This window comes from Solea senegalensis, linkage group LG14, assembly GCF_019176455.1.
Source record: "Solea senegalensis isolate Sse05_10M linkage group LG14, IFAPA_SoseM_1, whole genome shotgun sequence".
NCBI classification, from domain to species: Eukaryota; Metazoa; Chordata; class Actinopteri; order Pleuronectiformes; family Soleidae; genus Solea; species Solea senegalensis.
Window position 1 is genome coordinate 8,780,063 of NC_058034.1, and position 16,906 is coordinate 8,796,968.

Sequence of the window (16,906 nt, forward strand, 5' to 3'; positions counted from 1 at the left end):
ATTTATTTAAACAAGGGCCAAAAGGACAAACTGGATAGTGTGTATGTTTTTCATTTTTAAAGTGTAAACTTAATATGTAAACAAAGACAAACGGCCACTAGTTCCTGTAGTTCCTTGACACACTTGGGAAAAGGAATGAGCAGAAGATTCTCTTATATATGTTACGTTCTGTCAACCTCATCAAATTCAAACTTCCAATAACAGTAACAATAAAAATAGTCTGAAACATTGTGGATTGGGTTGCAATGATTTGTCACCTTGAAAAAGAAGTTCCCCATGTGAATATATACATATTATATCTGTATTTGAGTATTATTATTATTATTTGTAGTAGTAGTAGGGGGCATGTTTCTGTTTGGCTGGTCCAAATGACAAACTAATAAAAATGTGTGCATGTTGACTTCCATAAGATTACAAAGGGTTAAAATGGAAAAAAAAGGAAAGACACTAAAACGCCCCTCAGACAGCAGCCAATCATATCGAGCCATTTTTGGTTGCTACGCGACGAGTCAGCCAATGCCCTGCTGTTTGGATTGTGTGCAGCAGCTTCTGTCGTTGGGAGAAACAAGGGCTTCATATCTGTTCCTGTGTCGTGAAGAAACGACCATCTATAGGATATAAACGACCAAACTCAACGAGCGGTAAGTGGTCACGCATTTTTTTTTATCCTGAATCACGTTCTCTGTTAATAAAGACTTCAGACGTGTGTTGTTGTTTTTGTAACAAGTCCACTTGTGTCTTTCCGTGTGGACCTGATAGTGCAGATTATAGTCATCAATATGGTGCCACCTGCCAGCTTTATTTATGTATACATATGTCCTTTACTGCGTACAGACAACTGTTTCAACTCTCAATTTTCTTTCAAGTGCACCAAAGGAAAGACTTAACTTAACTGAACAGAATAAATACACCACTGTGCCTGTTTTCCATCATAATATTGATAATAAACTTAATGTATGCAGTACATTGGTTAAAAATACAGTCACAACGTGCTTTGCAGGACACAATTGAAAAGGCAAACAAAGTACTTATAGGCAGACGTTGGCATTAGACAATATAAAACAAAACGGAATAAAACTTACAGTAGTTTGCGTCCTTGCATTAATGCCCTCTTCACTTCAGTTCATCTTACTGCAATAAGTAATATGAGAATAAAAAGATCAGAGGAATGGTAATACCATAAATGCATTTTTTTTTTCAAGGTTAATACTTGAAGTAGGTTTGCCATCTGTCACACCAGACTTAAAAGAAGAAAGAAAAAAATATTACTGAACTGAAAAGTTAATGAGTTAAAATTAACGAACAGCTAAAATATTTAAAAAGAAAAACAAGCATTATTTCTGCTTATGCTTTGTTGACTGCTGTCCTGAGATGAATTGCCCTTAATTGTGCTTTAAGTGTGATATGTTCATTCTGTCTACTGCAGCCTAGCTAGTGTTGCTGTTGCTGTTTTGTTGTGGATTTGATTTTGCAACTCTACAGACAAATCACTCCACAGTCAGCCTGGGATTAATGTGATCAGCTGATGATAAGAGCATTAAGATAAGACTGTGGCTGGGTCCTTCCATGTAACCTTTGAAATACTTTACACATTACACAGATCACATTATTGTCCACTCTCCTTCTGTGTTACATGCATGAATTAGCCCTCGTGGATGTGCTTCCTCACTCTCTGATAATTAGATTGCTGCTTGTTCCGACCAGTCGCTGCTGCAGTTGCTCTGTAATCCACGCCGAGATAAATGTGTACTGCTAATCTGACCTTCTATTTCAGGAGCTGACAGCATAGGTGGATCCTGTGTGTGGGGGGGGTTTTGTGTGTCCTACACATGTGGTAGATGATCCAGACACGTAGACTGAAGGCAGATCTGCAGCAATGCCAGAGTCCTCGCTGGGTGAGTTTTCCCACGTTTCTTTTTAACACCACTTTTATGCAGTGTGAAGGTGACACATTGATGGTGCTTTTGCTGCAAAATTATCATGTACTGAGTAAGAATAGCACTATGCATATTGTATAATGCAAAGTCTGGATTATGTGTCTATAGTATTCTGCCTGCATCATTTCTTTTGCCTCCGTCTGCTGGTCTATATCTGCAGACACAAGTGTAACCTCAAATCCTACAGCATAATATATGAGGTGTTTTCCTTTTCTTCTAAAGCCTTGTCAATTATAAGCATAGGTCTATGTGCTGTATAAATTTGAATGATATTTTTCCCTTTTCGTTGAAGTCAAGGACATTCACGGCACCTCTGCTGAATGTAGAACATCCCCCTTGAGAGAGTTTTACCAATCATCGCTCCAGCTGCACAGAAGCTCCAACATGTTCAGCTGCTTCTGCACAGAGCACAATGTGCAGGAGTGTGCATCACACATCAGTCAGGTGGGTAACGTTACATGTGTCTGTGGTCATTAGTTGTATTAGTACAGTGGTTTAAGACATGTACAATATGATCTGGAACAGGACACTGTATCCTGTTTTAGTAACGATCAGAATAATCCATAAAAGCTTGTCTCTTGCTGTACCCTCACATATGTAGGAGCTGTTATCGCTTGGCCTCACACCAGTTTGGACCGAGTTGTCGTGCAGGTCAGAGCTAAATGTCACGGCTGTGATAAATTGCATGTATGACCTGATTCAGCTGCATCGTCGAAGCATCCGAACACTGGAAAACTTGGAAGTGGAACATCACAAGTTGAGCAGCAATGTGGCCTTTCTTCAGCTCACCAGTACCAGACAAACGGTTCAGTAACATTTAAAAACGCTCACGTATTGACATTTTTCTTATCAATAACTATCAATAGTTCACGTTTGCTCTGTTCTTACAGGAGCAGCTCGAGGTTTGCAAAAGAGAAAACGCGGGGCTCGTTGAGAAAGAACGGCAGCTTCAGCTGAAAGTGAAAAGTTTGCAGAATGCTGTGAGAAATGAAAAGGAAGAGGTACTTTCTTTGGAATAAACTGCTTTTGATGGTGTTGAGTGAACATGGAATGACAGGTCCTATATAATAATCACAATCACAAATGTTGATTTCACTCTCGACAGGTGCATAAACTTCAGAGCATAATTGCAAGTCGTGCGAGTCAGTACAACCATGAGATGAAGAAGAAGGAAAAAGAATTTAACAAACTAAAAGAGCATCTGCATCAACTTCTGGTCGGTAAAAAGGAGAAGAAACAAGGTGAAATCTCTCTGACCCTGGTAGAACCTTTTACATTCATAAATGTGTGAGCTGATGTAATTTCTTCAAAATTATTTTGGGTTTATTATTGGGATTAATCAGACGATTATCTGCTGTGATAGTAGAGATAGTAAGTTTTATCTTATGGGAGACCTCAGTGCAGTGTTTGATCTAATGTAAGACTATGTTTTCTAAGTTTGTTTGAAGTTTAAAATGAAGGCGACAGAATCAAGTGTTGTGATTGAAAGTTAAACATGAGCAGAAAGAAGTGGCGTTGCTTCCTTCATGTGTTGGACTATACTACAGAACCACTATACTACTTATTCTTCTTCTTCAAAAAAGCTGTGTTTTCACACACACTCACCAAGGAACTCCACACGCTCGCTCGTCTTTCTCATCCCTTGTGTCTTTGTCATTGTTGCTTTCAGCTATTGATGTGTTAAATAACATTGGAAGAGCAGATGGAAAGAGAAGCCTTTGGAAAACTGAAAAGACAGAAGCAAAGTAAGCTCAAGTCTTGTGTCCTTGTTTCAAAAGAAAGATATTTTCTAAACAAAAACGTCATTGAAAAGAATGGCACTGTAATAAAACCTAGTTGGTCTTTCTGCTTTTGAATCTCAAGCAGGTAACATGAGCTTTAATCATAGCTGGATCCTGAATGATGGAAGAGTTACTTTATCAGTTTGTTATTGATGAATAAAAACACACCCCTACCTTTCTTTTCTTCAGACATGAAGGCGAGATGTACAGAACTCTGCTGAGTGACTACGACGCCCGGCAGAGGGAGCTGGAAGTGGAAAATGCAGAGATGAGGAAAGTGTTGCAGCAAATGAAAAAAGACATGATGTCTGTTCTAAGTTCAACCAAATTGACTGTGACGAATGATAAACAAGCAGATGACGGCGTACAGGTTAGAAACGCTCCCCTCTTTCTCTATTTATTAACTATGTTATTCAACTATGTTATTCAACTCAAGAAATGCTTATGTTATGGTTTATTCATTTATTTATAGAGATTAATGTAACTAACTAATGTGAGATGATAACAAATGGAAACAACCCACTGGAATTGCTGATTATCTTCCTCATGCTTGTTATTTAGTGTAGGAGGCATTTTTGTCTGGTGTGTTCATGCATTGTTTTCATGACCATGAAAGGCTGACTCGGGCGAGGAAGAGGAAGTGCTTGACTCCAGTAAGGAAAGCGTAGAGCTGCACTGTGTTCATGCTCGGGAGAAGCTGACTAACAGTATTCGCCTCCAGTGGAGAAGACTCAAGAATCATGTAGAAAGACTGGACAGCCAAGGTAGTCGTCACTCTGCACACGACCTGATGAACAAGTTTTTTAGATCAAATCTATTTTTTTTACCTAAGAAAGCAACCGCAGACTCTGGACATAGTTTAGGTTCAATCAGAATACTTGTGTTACTTAGTCAATATCCTATTTTAAACCCCAGTTTGTATGGAAAACACTAAAAGGCCAACAAGAATGTTTCAATAATGTTCCAGACAATTGAAGGTAAAATATAAATGTGCAAACGATTAATGTAAACATAGTTTTAATGTTGGACTTTTTCTGTTTGTGCAGCATCTTTGGCTCAGGTGGATGAGAGTAAAACTTTAGCTGTTCCTCGAGAGACTCACGAGGAGGAAATGAACAGATTGAAGCTGGAGATCCAGCAGTGCAAAGACTTTATCCAAACACAGCAACAGCTGCTGCAGGTAAAACTCTGTTTACACTCAAATCTGTGGGATTCATTCAGTCAAAGTTACTTTGCTGAGACAAATGTATTTTTTCAATCCATCTGTTGTCGCACATTTTATTGGTTAATTGAGTAGTTTTAGTAGTATCTTTTTAATGTTATTAATTATATACCAAACACATGGGCTGAGGTTAAGAGCACTATGGCACCTGTTTGCTGACATTTTTTAATTGATATCATGCCTCTGTAATCATTTTTAGCTGAACCACATTGTACTGTTTTCATCACTTCTTGCAGCAGCAGCTCAGCTCTCCATGTGATGAGGAGACTGGTTCTTTGTTGAGTGACCGCTACATGTCCCAGGAGACAGAGCGCCTCAGAGAGGAGTGGAGGACCTTAGAGGAACAGAGAAAGATCTTTGAGAGGGAGAGAAGGAACTTCACAGAAGCAGCCATAAGACTGAGTCATGAGGTGACATAAATGATATTTATTCCAAGATTTTTTAAATAAAATGGGAATTTAGCTATGTATATTGGAGGCCAAGGACACGTTCAAAAAATGTATAATAATTTCAGGTTTTCATAGTTCATATATGGTGTCATTCACAGAGGAAGGCCTTTGAGGAGGATCGTGCGACATGGCTGAAACACCAGTTTTTAAACTCAAGTCCATTTGCAGACTCAAAGAAACCTCAGATGTCAAAGTCTAAAAGTGCCTTTTTAATATGTAAGTGTTGTGGACTGTTTAATCATCTACTGATACAGCTAACTTAGCACTAAAATATTGACTTAGTATTCAGGATGAATGAGGATAAAGAATCCTCATGTAGACCTAAAGCAGTATTTATTTATATTATTTTAGCAGCTGAAACAGAAGCAAGTGGGACAATGGATCCAGAAGAGCTCGTCAAATGTCCATCTGACACGACTTCTCCTGCACACGGATGTTTCCCACTCACATCACCATCCACAGCCATCACGTCACGCACTGTTCCTTATCCCAGGAAAAAGGTACAGTGTCTTTGTTTGCGTGGTGATTCATAAAATATTAAGAAAAAAAGAAAATAAATCAAAATATAGTTAACCAACAAATGTTTTCGCTCAATTGCTCTTCTGTTTACTCTCTGTAAAATGTGATTTCCAGCTCGAGCAAACCGAAGACAAAGACTACTGAGTGTGATGAGGAAATCAAACATCTTTTGTTGTGGAAATGTTCCACTTCAACCACAGCAAAGACCACAGTGGCCACACACTCACACAGGAAACAAACAACTTTTTGTTTCATGCCATTTTGTCTGGCAAGATTGTAAAGTGATGAAATACTGTAGCAGTCAAACTAGTTATATGTGCTCTTGTTTCTTTTTCCATTGCTTACCTTTTGTTGGTAGATTTTGTAATTACTTACAGTATTTGGACGATACTATACATTTTGCTTTGGGAGTCATAGCTCATGTTTAGCAGCATGAGTGCAGTGCAACAAAACGTTGCTTTCTGGCTGTTTCTGCAGCTAAAATTTGGTGTACCATTAACATATGCCATTAAAACCATAAGTGAACAACAGTAACTTTAAAGTCACTGACAATTTTTTGTTTTAGAATGTTTTATGTCAACCAGTGATGGTTGGTTTGCCAGAACTCAAGATTTACGTAACAATCTTTGTCCTTTGTGCGTTTAAACTTGAAAGAAACTATTAAAACGTGTATTATGACTCTAGTTTTATAGAGGAAATGTTCCATAAATAGCTGTTAGCATACTTTGTGTTTCAGTTTAAAAGGAAGATTGTAACACACATGACATAATGTGTAGTAGACAGTGAACGCACAACAGTCATGTGAATGATAATGCACATTCCTCTCACCACTTTGAAATGTATGCGTTCATCATAGTGGTTTTTATATTGACTACAGTGATGTATATTGTATTGTAGATTTATTTGTTTCTAAAAAAGAAAATATCCCTCACCGTTATACTTACACTGATCTTCATTTGTCAAGTTACTGCATGTCCAGTGTCAGCTATCAATACCAAATGGTGAAGAGGCAATTCTGCAGAAATGTCTGTAATAGAGATAGACAAGACAGAAGCATTATAATCTTGTAGTATAAGCAACCACTGATCGATATCTATACACTATAACAACCATTTCAAATCCATTATATAAAAATGACACTTACCAGACGCTCTATTAGGTAGACTGGGCATCTAATAAAGTGGCATCTACTTTAACCCTTAGAACACAGAGCATTTTGGCTATGTACTCAAAATGTTTCAAATCAGATTGAATTTGTGAAATTTGGAAATATGTCACAGTTCAAAGTTCACTTGGCTTGTTTTTATGAACAAAAAGAAAAGGTAAGGAAAAGGGTCTATTTTGGGACTTCTGCACAATTATTGGTACCTTCATTCATTCATACATTCATCTTTACAATTGAAACACAACACAACTTGTTTGAGTTGTTCATTCGTTTAATTTGAAATCATATTCAAAACATAATGGTGACTGACAGAAGAAAGTGTTCTTAAGCACACTGAGCAGTGCAGCTGCAGGCCAGGTGAGCCTCTGCTGTTTCCCTCAGGTCGACGCTGTTTTCAAAGATGCTGTGAAGTTTCTCTTGCTGATTTGAAGCAGAATCTGCAGAAATGAAAGCACAGGCATTGCAAAATCAATCCTTTCCCCCCAAACTTTCATGTGCTGCCAACTATACACAACTTAGGACTCACCAGCAGGCAGGCAGTGGTAGCCAACGGTGACAGTTGTGGTCTTAACAGGGTAACAGCCAGGTAGACAGCGCAGCACTGGCTCAACAGAGAAGCATTTGGACTGCTGTCCAAGGATGTTGACCTGTTTCTCCAGCTGCACAGACTCAAGCTTCATACGGCACTCTAAAAGAGAGCGAATCATCACGTGGTTTATGGACTTGATTTAGTTGTATGCAGTCATATGAATGTATCTGTTAAGTTAATCTGAAGTGGAACAGTGTTGACAAACACTCACCTGTGTTGTCCCTGCAACTCTCAGCTGGCAAAACCCAGGAATGAGCATAGGTGACTGGATTCTTGGTCAAGCGTCCACTGGGTGTGCGGAACTCCTGTTTGACTTCCCCATCAGCCTTTCCACAGAGTCCACAAGTCTGTCCCCTCATCCAGTCTACAACTTTAATCTGCATGTCAAGATAAAATCAGAGTTATTTTTTAAAGTTAAATATATTGCTAAATTGTCCTCAGTTAATATTTTACCCTATATGAGTTCCTGTCAAAGTAGACTTCAAGAAGACCATGGCTAGGAGCCTGTACAGAAACACCGTTTCCATTTGGTATTATCTGGATTTTAGCTGCAAGAAAAAAACATTTCATGATCATTTACTTTAGTTTATACAGATTACATAACTATATAAAAAACAAATATTAACTAATACAGTTATATTTGCTGCAATTTTGGAGGAAAAAAAACAACAAAAAAACAGAATTTAGACTTATTTCTCTTCTGGCTGTAGTGAGAGATTTTGATTGGGCAATTAATGTGTGTACAAAACCTGTGGGATGCTGGTATGGCAGGCTGCTGATGGGTATTTCCAATCCATTGACCTTCACAACCACAACACTGTTCTTCGGATACAGGTCAATATCACTGCAAGTTCATAACATGAACATGTTTTATCATTTTATTTTATGAAAGTGTGGATACAAAACAGAGTTCTGTGCACAATTCAACTAAACTCAACTTTTATTTCAATCATCTTACGACACTTTCTAGATTTTTACTCTTTCCATTTGTATGATTGCTCTGTTCAACCATTGTTGCTACATACAGTTTATAGCAAATTGTGTGCAAATGTGAAGATATGTCACTTTAAAACTCATTTGTCTGACAATGATAAGCTTAATCAGCACTGTGTGTATCAATATCCTTGTAACCTAAATAATAATAATAGTAATAATTTAAAAACACTCACATATCAGAAATCTTCACATTCAAGTGGTTCTGTTCAAGTTGATCCTTCCTCAGAAGAACCATGAATTTCAGCTCATCAGTGCAATCCTGTGCTAGAACTTGGTAGCAAGACAGAGGCCTCTCATTCTTGTATTTCTTGTTGTTGAACGTGGTCAGTGTGTCTCCGTCAAAGCTACATTCAGCTGAGGAAAAAATAATAATTTGGGCTTAATTAGTCAAAAGTCATTTCCTATGCATTTCATAGGAAATGCTGAAATTAGCCATTACCTGCACCAGCTATGCCAAGCAAGTGGTGGGTCTTATCAACAATGTTGTTGATTGGGGTAAGACCGTGGATTCTATCCAATGGCAGAGCAATTGGAAGTTGCAAAGACATCTGATATACAATATGCTGTGTAGAAAGAAAAATAATTTAGAATTTGTAATTACTATTTGTTAGCAGTTCACAAAAGGCTAGAGCATATTTTTTTCAGAGGTGGCATCATTATACATGAAGGGATCTAGTGATTTGCACACAAATGAATTATTCATACCATAGGTGTTTTCCAGACAAAGTCAACTTTTTTGTCAGACGTTGCAATCACAGTAAGTGAGAGCTGCTCGGGGCTTTTTTCGTCCTTTCCTTGAACAAAACCGGCCAGCATGTTAGCAGGAATGTAGTCGTATGCCCTGTAAAAAATATGTCAAAATGCCATTTTACAGTACATCTGTTATATGTGAATTAGCGAAAGACAGTGTGTATGAAGTTGCTTACTTCTGTGCATAGCGTTTAAAAGCAGAAGGTAGGTTGGTCCATGTCACTTTAAGACGAGCTGCAGGGCTTTGACCAACAAGACCAGTCTCTGCTGTAATGACGGTGTCGTACTGCTTGCATTCATCTCCCCAGCCGATTTTTGCCTTTGGAGAGGCAGTGAAAGTGGCAATAAGGTCACTGGTTGTACAGGTATGTGTCTACATGTTATATTGTTACATTGTAATATTTATTGAATATAAGACAAGCGAGACAATTTCTCACGGTGACTTTGAAGTTGCTGAGCAGAACTCCGTCAGCACATAACTTCCACTTGTTATCAGCAGCCAAGGCAGCCAGAATGATCTGAAGTCTGGCAGTAGGTCTGTCCAAGTACACAGCCAGTTGGTATCCCTGCACCTGTTTGTCAGCTCTGACAGCACGGAAGATAATAGCAAGGGCTGGAGCAATTTCTTTGCCAAGGAATTTGTTCTGTGGGACCAATAAAGGTTGACATCACATTATTCATAAATGTAAACAATTTTATGTTCTTCTTTTACATGTTCTTACAGAAACAGGCAAAACAATCTGACAGAATATATATGTGACCAAACAACCACACTTTACCTTCTTGTGGATGGCTTCAAAACTCTCCATGGACCGTTTTGCAGAGGTGGTTTGAGAGATATGAGCCTACAAAAAATATTGCATCATTGTTAATGGGCATCATGGAAAAGCTGCAACAGATTTTTGTAGCATCATCTAAATGTACCTGTCTCTTATGGTGCTTTTGGAAGTTGGGTTGATAAATCACTTCCTGTTGAATAGAAATATACATTTCTTTCAGATTCCATACTTTGTGTATTTTTCAAACTCACAACATCAATTTAGTCATGTGATCTTACCTTTGAGAGACGAGCACTGGAACGAGATGAGATTGAGATTGCACCAAAGAGCGATTCAAGGCTTGATGCAGAGCTGGACCTTCTGAGAGATCTAGAGGAACTTGAAGAGGCAGATGAAGACCTTGAACTATGGATTGAGCTTCTGGAGCTAGAGGAGGAAGACAAAGTGCTGTTCTTATGACCAGGAGCCAGAATTCTCTTGAGCTTATTCAAGACTTGTCTTCCCTCAACCAACTCCTCTTCACTCAGATTGATCTGCTTGATTAGCTTCTCTGCAGCCTTTGGTCCAACTTGAATCTCCATCTCCAGTCTTTCAATGGCTTCACCTTCAACTGTATGTATCAATACATATTGGCATTAATAATTGCTTCGTGCAAACTGATTCTCCAAAAAACGGACAAGTATAAAATACTTACTTGGTTTCACAGAAAGAGCGACCGAGTGTTTTCCAGCCAGTTTGTACAGGGCAACGTCTCTGTGGAAAGCAGCATTATCGGTGGCAATCTTGATGCAGCCTTTCAGTCCAACAGCTTTGGTACAGTACTTCTTCTCAAACTGAGCTGCTTTGGGTTTTAAATTAGGCCTTGAAGATTCCACTTCCTGGTCAAGGATTTCCAAGGATCTTGTCTGCAGCAAAGAAAGACCAAGCTGTTATATTTTAAATGTAGATCCTATCTTGGCAATATTAACATGAATTGTTTAAGCTCACCAGGCTATCTGAAGCAGAAGTGATCTTCGATGTGAGAATCTGACTTGAGAGGGGCTCCAATACTTTGGCAGGAATAAGAGGAGTGATCTTTGCAGCAGCAAGATCCTCAATATTTCTTGCCACAGCAAAAGTCTCAACACTGTTAAAGTAGCAAAAGTTTAATCATGTAACCTTGATGTGATGTGTCAAAATGATATTTGCAATGGTACATAATTAATAAAAAAAATAGACTTACTGCACAGATGCAACTTCTTCAGGCACAGAAACAGGCAGAATCACAACCTTGAAGTTGCCCTCATTGATATCAAGTCTTGCAGAAATTCTGGCAGGTAAAATGGAGTTGAGCTTGGCTCTTGTCAGTAGGGCAGCCTGAAGTACAGCCGTGTTTACCCCCATCACAGCAAACGTGTTCACAGCAACACTAGAAGGAGACGTTTTTATATTATGCTCTGTGATGTGACATATGTCCTAATTGTTTTATTGTAGTGTCAGTTATTATACTTACCTAGGTTTGATTTGAGTCTCAAGCTGCATGTCTGTCTTCAGGAGGTGAGCGAGATGGAAGTTTTCAGCCAGAGCTGGTGTTGTGGTGGCCTTGACTAAGAAAACAAATAAATCCTTGTGTCACCTCTTATCATAGCATAATTTTAAAAATATTGTTGGTTCCACTATAAGATGATATTATGTACCATATCCCACAAGGGCTTTAATGCTAGTATTTATGAAATTCAATCAAGTAGATCCCATGTTTTAGGAAAAGCAATGTTACGGTGATAAATCTATCACAATTTTAATTTTTTCATCATTCAAAGGAATTTACTTTAGCCAGCACCCAGATTATTACAAATAGCTGTTTTCCAGTATAAAATAACTACAAAGTTGTTGTTTTTTTGTTACTGGAATACAGTAAATGTAGCTTCTACTTACTTTGAATAGCTGCAGTAGCCACAGCAGCTGTGTACAGACTGAGCTCCATTGGAAGACCAGCAGCAGTAGGCAGGATGCGCCGTACCTCAGTCGCCAGCAGAGGCTTAACAACGTGGAAGGAAGCACCGGACAGCAGAGCCTTGATTGCATCTCTACCAAGTGACTGGACAGAGGGTGCAGTGGAAAGCTGGAAAAAAAATGATTTTTTGCTATAATTATCATGTCTTACAAATAAACAATGTCATATGAAATTGATTTTACAGTTGAGACATTTACCGAAATGATCTGATCAACCAAGGCTTTGTCAATGTTGGCAAAGGCAATTTCCTGTCCGAAGAACTTGACATAGATAGATGCCAGGGGACTGCTGTTGGGCTGAGCTCTCCACTGAGAAAGCTGTGGACAGACAAAACATACAGTACAATTGTTTTCTTCCATCACATGACACTGATATTTAATACTTGTGTTTATAAATACATAGCGTTTAATCACTTACAGCCTTGATGACACGCTTCATCTTGGTGATCCTGTCAGAACTCTGAATAATGTTAGGGTTTTTCAGAATAGCTTCCTGGAGTCCCTCCGTTCTTACTCCAACCTAGGAAACATTCAACACTTTAATTTGTAGCTGTTATCTGAAAAAGCTACTTTTTTGCTTTTTGACTCACCTCCAAAACATCAGCAGCAGCTCCAGTAAGGTAGGCACTGGTCTTAGCCACAATAGATTTGGGCAGAAGAGTGGCAGCATCGTTGATATAGAAAGCAGTGGCAGCAGCACCCAGCATCAAGGGACCTGAAAATGCCAGTCAGTAAATCTATTAATAAAACATAATGTTTATGGCATATTTTGTACAGGTTAATACAAATCAGACACATATTAGAAACCATCTATTACATGGAGAGCACTGGTAGAACTCCCAGTTGTTTGTATTTGATAAGATGAAATAAGATGATGTTACTAAAAAAGGTAAGGTAACAAGGATCTTACTGTTATAGATGTCTGCATAGACGGCTTTGCTGAAACGCATGTTCAGTCTGCCCAGAAGTGGATTCAAGATTTTGACAGCAACATTGCAAGCTGCAGACCTGAAAGTAGAGTACAGAAGACGTGAATAAGCAGCTTTGAGTAGACAGACTTGGTGATGAATAGGGTTCAGAATGTGCTCTTACACTGAGTTATGCATAACACTGTTGCTCTTGGTCAAGGATTTCATGTAAGAGTAAGTGAAGCTTGCAACCTGCAGATTTTTCTCTGCTTTCACAATGCTGGCAAGAGATGTTACCAAACCCACTGGAGGTCTTGTCTCAAACAGCACCATGCATGCAAGCATACGAAGCTCTGGTTGAAGAGCCTTGTCTATGTAGAGCTGAAGAGCCAAGTCCTGGATCTATTTTGCAAGAAAAACTAAAGTCAGAGTGGAGTTCTCTTAGAAATGTACGTTAAATGGTCTTTGGTGTTGGGAGATCACCATTCTGGGCTCCTTCTTTGCAATGTTCCTTAATGCCAGGATGGCTTCAGCATGGACTCTTGTGGGCAAAGATGCAGCTGCAGTGCCATGTATGGGCAAGATCTTTGTTATCGGCTTAATGCTACTTGGATGGCCAGCATTACCCAAAACCTTGAGGAGCAGGATGATGTTCTGTGTGTCATCTTTAGCAACAGCTTCTGCAAGGAGTTCCTGAATGGGCTGTGGGAGAAAATTAAAAATTAAGAACTTCCTCTCTAGTGCAGAAATGTAAAAGTAAGTAACATGAACAGAACTAGTTTACATCACCTTTATGAATTCAGCAGGGCAGACAGGCTTTTCAGCACAATGTTTGGATATCATGGTGCCAAAGCCAAGAAGAACGATCTCCCTCAAAATTGGCTGTTCCAGTATTTTATTGCTGACTGCCAGTTGCTAGAAAACAGCAACAATTGAAAATAAGACACCTAACTTTAATCTTACCACAGTCAATGTAACTTGCACAGAAGTGTACCTACCTCAACCACCTTTATGACCTCAGTGTTTGCTGCCACCATGTGAACAGATGCAACCAAAGCCTGAGCTGTTTCAGAAACAGTTAGCTCATCAGACAAGAATTTCTCCTTAATGAATCTCAGAGCATCAGGTGTTCCAATGACGGGAATGGCATCCAAGATCCACTGTCTGAATGACGAAAGGTTTGGACACAAAAGTGGGTATTGTACATATCTTATAAATATCTTTTGTTTTTTGTTTTTTTAAAGAAATGTTCAAACAACAAACCTGTAGATGGGGCGGTTTCTGTATTGAATCCAAAGTCTTTCCAGGTCTACTAAGTGTGCTGCGCGAAGGACCTGAATGAGCTCCAAAAACTTGAGTGGGGCATCGTCATGGACCTTATCCACATTGTGGGTGACCAAATGATCCAGAATCTCCACAATCTAAAAATACAGGAAACGTGTGAATTTGTTTTTAATATAAAAGAGTTTCACAAATGTATTGTTTCCTTTTTTCACTAATATTCTTTTGAAGGTACCTGGGAATGAACATTTTTGATCTTGATAAGCTGGAGGGGCGTCTGAAGAAGCTCAGTGGAGAACTCGTACTTCAGAGATCCACGCTGAAGATACTGAGCTTCAATGGGCACAATAGGAGCGTTTTCAATCTCAAGGAAGACCAATGATTGCCTTGAAAATTAATGTGAAAATGATTAAATTAACACAATCAGCTCTGTATAAATGAAACACTGCCATTATATATAGCATTTAAAATGTAATCCCTAATCCTAAAAAAAATACATGTTTTCTAGAAATGGTTTCTGTTATTTTAGGTTGTTTTTATCATGCTGATTATGTTCAAGGGTTCATAGTAATAATATGCTTAGTTTTGACTAGTTATTTGATGCTGTAAAAAAAATTCTATTTAAACCTCCATCGCCCAATTAAACATACTTAGTCTCCATCTGAGCAGCTCCATTTATCTCAGTGAAAGGTGAAAACTGGATCAACTCGTTGACTTTTGCCTCGAGGATTAGCATGCCATTAGCAAGTGGCTTCAAGACGTAATTGTATGCGGTAGCTCCTCTCAGGTTCTTCAAATCATATTGAGAAAAAACAGAAAGTTACTTGATCGTGTAATACCTTTTACTTTCACAGATGTAAGTGTAACACAAAAAGGGTCTGAACGTACCTGCTGGCACTTTGTACATTTCTCAGTGTATGCCAGGCCTATGTCCTTCATGATCCTTTCCTGACAGTGGTTCAGGTCCCTGGTCTTTGTCAATAGGATGCGTTCTGCTTTTTCATCTTCAGTAATGGCATAGAGGGTCCTGCACACACCCTGAGCTCCAGCCTAATTAGAAGAACATACATTTACCAGAAATTCAACTTCCTCTGGTGGATTCATCACAACACTATAAGAGCATTGACAAACCTCCTGCAACTCATAAACATTCTGCGTCTTCTTCAAGTTGAGCTGAAGGACGTTCAGAATTCCTCTGTAGATGTTCAGCACCAGTGTGGAGACTCCCTGAGGGGCCAACATTTTTCCTACAACACCATTGGTATACTCAAATTTGACGGGGGTCAAGAGCTGAGCTGCCAGTGCTGATGTCAGCTTGGATGCTGGGATTAGAGGATCCTTTGGCCAGACACCGCTGTACTCAAAGAGCTCAGGTTCCACAAGCTACAGTATATAAAATTAGATTTGTTATAGAACAGTCTGCCGTAAAAGTACAATGTACAATCCTCGCACACAATTTTAATCTCTACCTTCAGCATGTAGATGTTTTCCGTAGCGGCACTAAAGAGAACTTTGGTGCTGACTTTGATTCCAGCTCTGGCCAGACCTTGCTCTGGTAGGCCACCAAGAAGCAATGCCTCATATTTGTAGACATATGTCTTGCCAGCAGCAAAGTCTGTAGATGTAAACAACACAATTTAAACGAATGAGTGTGTACTTTCTATCCAAATAGTTATTTATAAAATCATGAAAAAAACATTACTTGTATAATTTACTGCATAGTCTTGTAGGTTTCCCGATTGTTAGGAAAAGTTAAAAATTAAAGTTAAAAAATTAAGGACTGAACTTACCAGCATAGGCGTGACCTGCTAAAAAAAAAGACAAAAGGAAAGAATATGATTAAACATATTAATCGAATTTAGCATGAGATTCTTTTAAAAGCAATCAAATCTGTCAATATTCTCAAGTTGTGAAACAGGGAAAATTGTCAAGGTAAATGTTTTGTTAATATACAACACTTGTTTATTCTTCACTCCTGTGTGTGAAATCTCTGAGGACGGGACGTGTTGTCATGCTGATTAGACCAGAGAACGATGTGTGAGTGCACCAGAGACACAAGCATGGACTAAAATGGCAAAATTTTAATGCAGTAGCTGGTGTTTGACCAATGAGAGGCAGTAAATATGCTGAATTTCTTTTTTTTTATTTTTTTTTTTATCACAACATATATATTTAAATACTTTAAACTAAACTGTGAAGATTTGCACCTGGATCAACAAATAACATTACTAGATGCCGGTGTACACTGGTTTACACCTGAAAAAAGTGGTTTAGGAGTTTAGTTACACTCTAACTGTAACATTTGCTCAATTATGAGGGATAGACTATATTGGTATATACAACATTTACCTTTGATTTCATGAAAAAAAACACACATCCCTTTTCAAACTATGATAAAACTTGCTTTGTTGAAAGGTTTCACAAAAGCAGAAATCATACTTACCCACAAGGGCCAGAGTCAGGGCAAGCACAACCGCTGTCATGACTGACTGAGTTGTGAAGGCCCGAGTGAAGGGGCAGCCTATTTATGGAAACTAA

General features: G+C 38.7%; 2 protein-coding genes across 5 annotated transcripts; one reads left to right on the plus strand and one right to left on the minus strand.

The window, feature by feature from the left end:
• Positions 1–550: 550 nt before the first annotated feature.
• On the plus strand, positions 551–6,442 carry LOC122780807 (afadin- and alpha-actinin-binding protein-like). Of its 4 annotated transcripts, none has more exons than XM_044044129.1 (14): positions 551–641; positions 1,775–1,895; positions 2,230–2,381; positions 2,539–2,742; positions 2,828–2,938; positions 3,043–3,178; positions 3,607–3,682; positions 3,908–4,088; positions 4,335–4,482; positions 4,765–4,898; positions 5,177–5,350; positions 5,488–5,605; positions 5,741–5,889; positions 6,023–6,442. In XM_044044129.1, the coding sequence occupies exons 2-14, from the start codon at positions 1,877–1,879 to the stop codon at positions 6,050–6,052; spliced, it is 1,632 nt and encodes a 543-aa protein (XP_043900064.1). In that variant the 5' UTR covers positions 551–641; positions 1,775–1,876; the 3' UTR covers positions 6,053–6,442. The 4 variants fall into 4 exon arrangements, with proteins under 4 accessions (XP_043900064.1, XP_043900067.1, XP_043900066.1 ...); XM_044044132.1 differs by lacking the exon at positions 551–641 and adding an exon at positions 2,046–2,137 and having other exon boundaries at positions 649–1,895; XM_044044131.1 differs by lacking the exon at positions 551–641 and having other exon boundaries at positions 649–1,895; positions 5,744–5,889.
• Positions 6,443–7,323: 881 nt separating this feature from the next.
• On the minus strand, positions 7,324–16,854 carry LOC122780797 (vitellogenin-like). Its single transcript, XM_044044083.1, has 34 exons — positions 16,812–16,854; positions 16,159–16,176; positions 15,838–15,983; positions 15,500–15,751; positions 15,257–15,418; positions 15,019–15,158; positions 14,604–14,754; positions 14,351–14,508; positions 14,086–14,251; positions 13,877–14,002; positions 13,571–13,789; positions 13,272–13,489; positions 13,090–13,187; positions 12,770–12,894; positions 12,598–12,699; positions 12,378–12,497; positions 12,102–12,288; positions 11,680–11,773; positions 11,410–11,595; positions 11,175–11,313; positions 10,882–11,092; positions 10,466–10,797; positions 10,333–10,377; positions 10,188–10,253; positions 9,846–10,052; positions 9,585–9,727; positions 9,364–9,499; positions 9,098–9,221; positions 8,832–9,012; positions 8,412–8,506; positions 8,116–8,210; positions 7,874–8,039; positions 7,600–7,761; positions 7,324–7,510 (listed from the first exon to the last, which is right to left on the minus strand). Exons 1-34 carry the CDS (start codon positions 16,849–16,851, stop codon positions 7,398–7,400), a joined length of 4,923 nt encoding a protein of 1,640 aa, XP_043900018.1. The 5' UTR covers positions 16,852–16,854; the 3' UTR covers positions 7,324–7,397.
• Positions 16,855–16,906: the final 52 nt, after the last annotated feature.

What these genes read in the sequence shown, in the direction of transcription:
- LOC122780797 (XM_044044083.1), bottom strand. Translation starts at nt 16,851, where the DNA reads ATGACAGCGGTTGTGCTTGCCCTGACTCTGGCCCTTGTGG. An exon ending in TGGTTGATCAGATCATTTCG is followed by an intron (nt 12,289 to 12,377) that starts GTAAATGTCTCA and finishes TTTTTTTTCCAG; the next exon opens with CTTTCCACTGCACCCTCTGT. An exon ending in TTGTCTGGAAAACACCTATG is followed by an intron (nt 9,222 to 9,363) that starts GTATGAATAATT and finishes CTTTCTACACAG; the next exon opens with CATATTGTATATCAGATGTC.
- LOC122780807 (XM_044044129.1), top strand. An exon ending in ACTGAAAAGACAGAAGCAAA is followed by an intron (nt 3,683 to 3,907) that starts GTAAGCTCAAGT and finishes TCTTTTCTTCAG; the next exon opens with ACATGAAGGCGAGATGTACA. An exon ending in AAGCAGATGACGGCGTACAG is followed by an intron (nt 4,089 to 4,334) that starts GTTAGAAACGCT and finishes TGACCATGAAAG; the next exon opens with GCTGACTCGGGCGAGGAAGA.